The sequence below is a fragment of the Alligator sinensis genome, unplaced genomic scaffold (assembly GCF_000455745.1).
Source record: "Alligator sinensis unplaced genomic scaffold, ASM45574v1 scaffold76_1, whole genome shotgun sequence".
In the NCBI taxonomy this organism is placed as follows: Eukaryota; Metazoa; Chordata; order Crocodylia; family Alligatoridae; genus Alligator; species Alligator sinensis.
The window spans coordinates 2,765,051-2,774,801 of NW_005841865.1; the positions used below are offsets into that span (position 1 = coordinate 2,765,051).

General features: G+C 46.5%; 1 protein-coding gene across 2 annotated transcripts in view; it reads right to left on the minus strand.

Annotated features, from left to right (window-relative positions):
• R3HDML (R3H domain containing like) overlaps nucleotides 1-5,466 on the minus strand; it is a 13,058-nt gene extending 7,592 nt beyond the window's left edge. Inside the window, exons 1-2 of one of the 2 annotated variants that reach the window (XM_006016682.2) lie at nucleotides 5,183-5,466; nucleotides 4,231-4,594 (exon numbers count right to left, since the gene is read on the minus strand). In XM_006016682.2, the coding sequence (XP_006016744.1) occupies nucleotides 4,231-4,491 (261 nt within the window). In that variant the 5' untranslated portion in view covers nucleotides 4,492-4,594; nucleotides 5,183-5,466. Of the gene's footprint in view, nucleotides 1-4,230; nucleotides 4,595-4,851; nucleotides 5,003-5,182 lie in introns of those variants that run through there. The other variant, XM_006016681.2, reaches the window with a different exon arrangement.
• Nucleotides 5,467-9,751: the final 4,285 nt, after the last annotated feature.

The window sequence follows — 9,751 nt, forward strand, 5'->3', positions numbered from 1 at the left end:
CTATCTTAGGATGAAGGCACAGAAATAATTAACAGGCTAGGGCTCTCTCCTGATCTGCCACTGGCACATTGTGTGATGGGATGTATGATGTTGAATGAGTCCCTCCTTCTCTCTAGGCCTCAATTTCCCCACCCAGGGCATGGGGGCTAAATCACTGTTTTGTAAGTTGTTTCAAGGTCTTTGAACAGATGTTACTGTAGAAAGATGATGTGTCATCCTCCCCCTTGTCTGTCTTGAAGGATCTGGGCAGAGGTTGCCACCAAGCAACTGGACAAAGAGTCATTGACTCCAGCCAGGTATTGCATAGTGCATCTAGTCCTTCTCAGGGGGTTCTGCTCAGAGGTATCTCCTCCAATCATTTTTAAAAGTCCTGGGAAGACTGTGCCATAACCCAACACATCTCACATCTCTGCTCTACATCTCACACCTCTACCTTGGACCCAGGGAAATTCACCTGGTTTCTGATACCATCGCAAGCACATCATTAATACAGGGGTAGTAAGGACCCTGCTTCTGTGGCATGATTGCAGTTTCCTGGCTGTGCTCTGAACAGTGATGAAGAAAATTTAACATCTGAGCTCCTGGTCTCCCTTCTGGGCTAAGAAATTCTCTGCAAAACAGGCTGTGCCAATGTTCCCTACTTCATGAAAGGTCATTATTTGTATAACCCTTAAAGGCAACTAAAACCTTGCAGCCTAGCATAGATTTCCAGGACACAGAGAAGCCACCCCTAAAGGAAGGAAGGATGAAGCTGGCAAGAAATACTGAACTTGAAGGATGTGACAGACACTCTCATGAGTATACACAGACTGCTCAGGATCATTTACAGTGCCCTAGGGCAGGGGACACAGAGTGAGTCAGCTTTGTCTACCACTGCCCAAGATACACCCAGTATGCCAATCCTGGATCCTACTGGGAAGGTGAGATGATGGAGTGGTTCTTGGTACCAGTGAGTAAGGACCATAAGCTGGTCCTAGGCTTCACCAGAAAAGGTGCATGCTGGGTGGTCTCTCAGGGTGGATACGAGAGGGATGTACAGCTTGGCTGATGGATCAGATCAAACTTGGGTGAGGGGATTTTGTGCTTCACACATGATCAGCCTAAATTCCCAGCTTCCAAAGCAGGTCCAAGACTGCTCAGGCTCTCCCTGGGCCTGAGACTCATCTCCACAGAAATTCAGGATGAGCAGGGAGTTCTTAAAGAATGCATGAGGAAACCAGCTATTCTGACCAATTAAAATAAGAAATGGTACTTGTTCTTAGATATTGGGTACTGAGAAACACAACAGGAAGCGCCAACACTAGAATCTTTATATCCCTGTGGCTCTTATTCCACTTCCACTCTCAGCTGATGCCAATAGGAGCTGGAGGTGCTTTAGCACTTAGAAAAATCAGGGTCATTTTTATTTCCTGACATGACTTGGTGCCTCTGAGCTATATGGATTGTGCATTACACTGTTAACCCCTGGGACTGGAAACTTGTCTTCTAAATATGTACAGCTCTAATCATGCTGCCAGTCCTCGACAAATACTGCAGTAATAACCATTACGAAGAGCAGAAGGAATGGAAACAACCAAGAATCACTTTCCCAGGACTCCCCTGGGAAAATGGTTCCTTTTCATGTGGGGGAGAGCCCCAGGGGACAGACTGCTGTAATTTTTGCGGCACTGGTAAAAAGAGTTTCCTCAGGGTTCACATGAAGATGTTTGCTCCCTGCATGTCACAGAGATGTGCCCTTTCCTGGCCTTCAAAAGCCGCCTTTCAGGTTCACCAGAAGTTCTTCACTGGAAATGAGCACCAGGCCAATCAGGCGAGATGCTCAGTCTCACCAGCGGCTCTCAGAGTTTTGCAGGCCTACCCCCCACTCGGTCTCACTCTCTCTTCATTTTTATTTTCTATTGTGGCAATTTTTCAGGTAGCAAGAATTTCCCAGTGCCCATCTCCAGGGCTTGGCCTGGAACTGGGAGCTTTCCAGATAGAGTGAAAGTCAGTAGCTAGAGTGTCCTACACTAACACAGCTAGATGTTGCTCCTCTAGGGACAGAAATTACACATAAACCTGTATAAGTGATTGGAAACCAGTTCAAATCTGTAACACAATAAAAGTTCAATGCACATATACCGCTTTCAAAATGGCTGAAACTGGTTTAAGATAAACCTGGATGGAGGTAGTATCAGACCTCACTGATTTAGGTTAAATTGGTTTATTGAACTTCTGTCCCAGATCCCCTCCAGATTTAAGCTGTCTTCTCCAGCAGGGCAGGGAGGCATGTCCTAGTGCCCCCTGGCTTCTGCCGTGGGCTACTGCAGGCAGGTGGCTGCACTTCTGAAATCAAAAGTGAATGTCTGTTCACTTATGGTTCAATCTATGCAGCTTAAACTAACCTGCAAAGACTGAATTGATTCAGCCTCATGCTTTTTGACTGCCTGTGCTTAGGGCCTGACCGAAGCCTTCTGAACTTAGTGGAAAGCTCCCCTAGGCTTTGGATCAAGTCCTGAGAGGGTTTTATTTCTTTATTTATTTCTGTATTTTAATTAACACACCCACCATTCTCCTACTCTGACAGTTCTTTGACACTTGAAATAAAAGAAGCAAAAATAGCCTTAGCTTAGACTCATTTGTTATTGAGTTTACAGTCAGTGGCTCAGGGATTTTATACATATGGCAAGACAGGGATGCAGGGAAGATGATTTGAAACCCATTCCTTCACTGTGTAACAACTCCCCCTCCTCCCTACCTCAACCATTGCAATCAGAGCTGCTGGCTGGGAAGTAGCAGCCACTCTCTTTCCTCTGTCATCACTTCAGATAGCAAACAGTAGCCACTGCAATTAACAGGAACAAAACCCTCCCACTGGGCTCAGTAAGCTGTTTCCACAGGGGCCCTGCATGCTGCATTGTGCCTGCTGACACAGCGCTCTCCCACTGGTGTGAAAATCCCTCCCTTTTCTCTTCACTTTTTCCTTTGCACATGAGCTATAGACAAAGTGGTCCCCTCCTTAGACATGCTGCCTAGTTTAACTCAAGGTGTGTCACAGCAAAGGTGGGGGGGCTGTGATTGCAACCCATATAGGAATACCTAAGCTAATGTAACTAGCTCACATGCCAACAGCTGTACAGCACACGCTTTTGTGTGGGCCACACAATCCTGCCTAGGAGCATTGGCAGTTACCTGGGCAGCTAACCATCCTGATGCAGCTTCCCTGATATTGACCCCTGAACTAGGCAGAGTCAAGGTAGCTCAGGTGTGCTGGCATGAGCTGAAATGGGGGTCAGACACGATGATCTACTGAGGTCCCTTCTGGCCCTAAAAAAAAAAATCTATGAAATCCCCCCCCTTCCCACTGCAGTGCAAACACACCCTAAAGGCGTGATGCTGAACAGGTGTAAACTCCCCATGTGCACACTATATATGGAACCAACTCTGGCTTCGATTGGTTTAATCTGCATCTGTTAAAGTGCAAATGCCAGGTACATTGTTATGAGCCAGGTTCAAAGCGTTCACACAGAGCTGCACTGTGGTGGTGAACATTGTACTGTGAGTAAAATGAGTGCAATTTTGTGTGTAGATCAGAGAGAGAACTGTACCACGGGTTGGAGGGGCTATTAGCAAACTGTCCCAGAGGACACTGCCAGCAGCTGGGCGCAATAGCAGCATACATTGTAATGACCCTGGCAGTGTGTAGCCTAAGGCACAACAAAGGTTAATAAGCTCTTGTTAAAGGGCACTAGATCCTCTCTCCCGCTCCTCATTCAGGTCCTTTTAAGAAACTCTGCTCTCTTGTCTTCACCATGTAAGGTTCAAAAGTACAATAAATCCCAGCTAAACCCTGATGAGGAAAGTGGGGGCTAATGTTTACTTCCATGCCCCCTCTTCCCTCCTCATACTCACACAATCTCCATAGGACCCTCCCTCAGGTCATGTTGGATTTTGAGTTGCAAACCCATCAAGACAGGGGCTTTGATGCTGCCTGGCACACGTCTGAGCGTTCACAAGTATTAGCTCACAATGACAACACTGCAGGTGCCTGAGTGTGCCACCCTTGGGTCATCTTGCACACTGCTCTCAAAAGCACTGCCAGTCCTGTGCTCTGCCACACCAGATTCTGGCTATGCTGGAGTTCATGCCCGTTTCATGCCTGTTTTCTCAGCATATAATGCTAAGGCATTAAAACTGCCAGTAGCCCCAGGACTATCCCATGTCCCTCTCATATCCAAGACAAGAACTCACCATATACTCCATGTTGGCAGCTGGTGGAGAGACCTGAGCCCGCACCTGGTTGTGATAGTCCAAAACTGCACTCATGTCCCTTGGAGATATGTATCGCTTTCTGCGGCTCCTTGGCACCCCGATGCCAGACAGAAGGCCAGTCTCAGTGCTGCTGGTTGGGTACAGCAGGTCAGTGGCATTAGGCAGCACAAAGGAGCTAGATTTCTGTATAATCCAGAGGACCAAGCCACTGAAGTACAGGTGCATATGCAGTAAAGTCATTGTAGGCTTTTCTCCTCCTTCAGTGGGCTGCTTTCAATTGAAATAAAACACAAATGAAATAGAAATAATGCAAATCTTCTCTCTTTCCTCTTGGGTTATTTATCTAAAAAAGAAAACAACAGATACCTGGTTTAGTTTTGCATTTCACAGGAAAAAATCTCTCCCCCACAAAACAATGAAATAGGTTTTCCTCAAACCAAAAATCAAAATAGTAAATTGGACAGGCTGTAATTCCACTTCATTTATAAGAGCAATTTCTCTCACACCAGATGGGAAATCGGCAGAGAAGGGCTTTTTATTTTATTTTTTTAAATTTGAATACAACATTTTCCCCTCAATTTTTTCAGTTTTCACACTTACCTGCCAAACCCAGGCTAATTAATAACATGCTGCTACATTAGGTTTTGGCTCCTGCCCTGTTAGTTCACAGGCTTTTGGTAGGGAGAACATATCCCCTGGACAAACTGAAATATTACAGAGATAAGGAAACAAACAGCAAATTCTGAAAGAATCAGCAAGAAACTGAAGAGTCTTTTTCATGGGAGGAGAAAAATAAATGAGTACAAAACCTGGGATTAAAAAAAAAAACCCGAATCAAATCTGTCCTTTTCTTTTTGAATAGATGCATCTCCTAACATCAGGGAAAGACATTCCCCAAAGAAGCTGAGAGGACGTTTCCCAGACTACATACCTTGAGGACTGAGCCAAGAACAGCTGAGAAATGTTAGCTGCTGCAACAGCAGGCTAGAGATTGACCTTTGCAAACAACCTGCTCAGGCACATGTGGCAGAGGGATTTAACCTAGCCAAGTCCTATGAGCTTTTGATAGCATCTGACGCAAAATCTGCATCTTAACTCTTCCCTGGGGAATGTCCTGAAGTTTGAAAAGTGCTCTGTTAGGCAATTTATGATCTCTTCCCTATGTACACAATGCACGGCACAGCTCAGTCCCCAGTTTGTTGTGCACATATTATGAGCTGGATAAAATTGTAAAGTGTATAAAATTAATGCTATTTCATCCTGTGTACAGCCACTTTTCTTCTGCTGCAGTCTGTAAGTGGGAACTTTCCCTCGGGCTGTAACACCTAGTGATGGACAGTTCTGATGACCACTTCATAGTACCCTCAAAGTGCTTTAATAATCAATTAGTTTTAAAGCTGAAATGGCCACATACTTTGCACTGCAGAAGCAGTGTGTTGAATACTTCCCAGGAGTGTGAGGGTGACCTTAATTGGTGTAAATTGGATCAGTGTGCAGTGTTCTCACTTTGTAAGTTCAATGCAGTGCTCCATCTTGAATTGTCCCATGCGTGTCCCATGGCTGAAACAATCCACCAAAGCCCCCCTGGCTATTGAAACCAAAGCCACAATGGCATGCTCGATGACTGGACAGACTTGTAGCCATGGTTGTGTTTAGAGCAGTCACTTTCCACATGTCAAGGTGCATTAAGCATTTGGAGTCTAAATTACTCCACTCTGCTGACATTGGTCTAATCATGATATTGGGGATGGGATATCTGTTTAAAGCAGAAAGAGTCTTTCTCTGTAGAGCACTGATGCTCCCCTAGGGCAGCTCTACGGACATTCAGGTCTCCAACTCACAGGTGTGAAATCACAGCATAAATCTAAAAGCCACAGACAGGTCTGGGAGCATCAAATGTGTTTTCCTGTATCATAGCAAACAGTTCAGCTTCCCTGGGACTGAATAAATTACTACAGGTCAGGGAAATCCAGCACTGGAAAACTGCAGGGACTGTTTGAAATGCTCATCACATCCTCTCTTCCTCTGCTGTTTATAGAGAATCTGAGCAAGCCATAGCTTCTGAATAGTACAGGGGCTGGATACTGCTATTGCACACAGGAGATGTGTCCACTGTCTTAATGCCATGCCCAGCAGTGCCAGTGCGAAATACACCCCTTCCTCTTGCCCCTGCTCCACACACACCAAAACCCAGAAATGAGGCAATGTAGTCGCCTTACAGCAGTGCTGAGTATGTTTCAACAAGCATCCCTAAAACTGAGCTTCTAAGAGCAGTGCTGGGCACATGCTGCTCAGTACTCCTGTAACACGATTGCTTGGCCTCTGGCATGCACGCAGTGGAATTGAGGGGGAAGGGTGCACTTTATAGCAGTGCCCCCAGCTGTTGCACAGAGATTGTTTAGAGATGCACAAGAACCACAATACTGCACAATGCACATACTGTATGGAGATGGTTCTCAGCCAGCTTGTCTCATATGATGGGGTGTGCCCACTGAACTAGACATGCACCCATTTTATTCCCCCAACTTCATGTGCACACATCTAGGGGTTCATGCATATACAGCAGAGCAAGGGGGAGAACCCACATTTGCAAATATCGGTCTTGCCAAATCAGAGACTGAGTCTAGAACTTTGGCCAGCCTGATGCACTATCAGGAGAAATGGCCCAACTGAGAGATCTGTGGAAGCTCTGCTGATTGAGACACCGATGTTAGGACTAGATCACGCACTTGAGAAAATACTGTCCTCTGGGCCAGATTAGCTTGGACTTCATGGTGCTTCCTCGGCTGTAAACTAAATGGTTCTATGACCCCGCTATATATCTACAGCCATATTTTTGCCAACAATTCATCATAACCACTGAGTGGGCCTTACTTAAATTAACAGTGCTTCAAAATCTAATGAAAGGAGGTGCATGGTCTTCCTTCCTGTCATCTACCAGCAATGTAGTTACTTCTGTATCCAAGGGGGTCAGGTTGCCAAGTTTTCAGAAACCCACTTAAAAAAGGATAATGATACAATAGACAAAGGACAAACCACAGTGAAGCTGGTGGTTGTTTTACCGGTGATGAAAAACCTTCACACTAGAAGTAAGTCCAACAGCAGTGGGCTCTCCAGGAAGGCTCTGTCCCTATTTGTTTGATGCTGGGGGCTATGTGTGCCTCAGAGCAATGGGTAATAATACGAGCTTGTCTGTATGGTGGCATTATGGCTAAATGTGCTTCATAGAGCCTTACCCTGTCTGCCGATGGCCAGACGGGACTGATGGCATGTGATCTGAGAAGCTAGATCTGAGAAGCTATACCTCACAGCCAGCCACATGTTGTACATGGAAGGTATGGTCCATGTAGCCTACATTTCCCTGCATGCATTTCCATCTTGGTCCCATCCGAGCAGTCCCATGAGATAATACCCTTTATGGTGATAAGTCTTTATGGGCTGGGTTTGAGAATGGAAGACAAGGGACAACTTCAATCTGATCTATGAGTCAGGTGCATCCATTCAGCTCCTGGTGAAATGCTAATGTGTGCAACAATACACTAGGCAAAATCTGAGGACCCCAGCACAAGGGGATAAGCCAAGCCCTACCAGAAGCTATTCTGGCAACTCCACCTGGACCACAGTCAGCTATAATAGGGACAGATGATGGCAAAAGGCCAAGATTTGTCTGGAATGAAAGCAACAGAGACCGCAGAAGGGGAGTGGGGGAGGGGGAAGAGGGGCCCTACAGACTCCCTGAGATTAAATTGTAGCACCAGGAGGAAGTGGCAGGGGATAAAGAAGCTGAATAATGCCCAGGAAGAAGGTTTGAGCCCAGCAGGAAATGTGGCCCTCCTTTCCAGCCTCCAAATCCCCTGATGTGATTTTGTCTAATGAAATATTCCCCTGTGCATATTTTTGCAGATGCTGGAGTTTTCCTGGAATCTGCTCTTGTACAAAGTGAATCAAGCTGCCCACTGCTCCTGGCAACTGGACGGACAGAGAGCAGCAGCGACATGTGGTGGACGGGCTGCGGCCAGGGAGCATTTTCATTCATCCCATGCACAGCGGATTGAATCATGATTTGGTCAGAGAGGAGGCAGGAAAACCTTCCCCCACAAGCTTCTCCTCAGGGCTCATATCACATTTAGGACGAGTCTCTCTCCCTCGTGGCAGAAGCTGGTTAGGTGGCTCTGGAAACCTTGCCGCTATTGAGTTTGGTACACAGATTGGGAGGGCTCGGCTTGGGGTTGGAGAGGCAAACAGAGCTCATGAGGACCTTGTAATGAGCCTGTAGCAAACCTGATCAGCCATAGGCTTTTCTTGATGGTGAACTCAAGCAGCAGGCAATTTCTGTGTGAGAAAGCGGCAAACCCCAGCAAGTGCTGTTCTGGGCATATTTAATTTTGTGTACATAAACTCAAACAGCTAGTTAAGCCTAACTGTGGCCCTCCCTCCATATCTCAGAGTTAAGGCAAGACCCCTGCTCTCCACTGAAATCACACATAGATGCGACCTGTGAATGCAGAAGCAATGCAGCAATGTCTGCCTAGTGAGAAGCATCTTGGTAAGGGGGCAAGAATGAGGTGGCAGTCACAGAAGAATGGGAACGGCTGCTTTCTTCCAGTGCCTCTCACTGTGTTTGAGCTGCATGTCTGGGAGTGGGTGAGAGCATGCTTTATGGACATTAGTGGGGGTCTTGGTTGCTGGTGCTGCTTCATCCAGGTTCTGCTAAACCTAGTTCATCCCAGGGGCCATAATCCCCACAGTCCCCACCCATGATGGTACCAAGGAGGTTCAGCAAACCCAGTCTTCTGAGGTCATAGGTCTTTATGGACAAAGGTTTTGAGACAGGTCAGTTAAAATTGGAATCTCCTGGAGCCGGGGGCCTCAATTGCTCCTTTGTGTGCTCCCACCACTAGTACTAACTACCTAAAGCAGCCAACAAACACTAATAACAATAAGAGCTTTCCAGAAATAAGAAGACCCAGGAGAGGGAAATTATGTGGCTCTTGAGAGCTGAGTAGAAGTAGTCACAGAACTGGACTTTCTAACTAGATCACTGCTATGGGCTGTTTTCTTTTCCAGGTCCCCATGTTCCTTTCTCATGGTAAAGAGGTCTTTTTCTTCATCCACAGACAGGATGTTTCACCAGCATGAATGGATGAAAATACCCCTAGGCTTAAGGATGGCGAGGGTAAAAACTCAGTTTGGCACTACTGTCAAATCTGCAAAAAGGTCAGTTCAGTTCTTACTGGGTGCATCTACACATGCATTTACTCTAGCCTAAGTTTACTCTGGTGTAAACTACTTTGGTATAAGCATTTTAGGACAGGCATCTACACACACGGGGATTAAGAAGCAGATTTACACCAATTTTCATGCAGCCCTGCAATGGGCCCTTGCCACCACCACGGGGAGCTCCAGGCACCGGCTGCAGCTGCCAGCACCTGGCAGCCATTTTTAAAAGCCAGGCCCGCTGGCTGCTCTCTGGCCAGCCCCTTCCTTGCCCAGGAGCAGC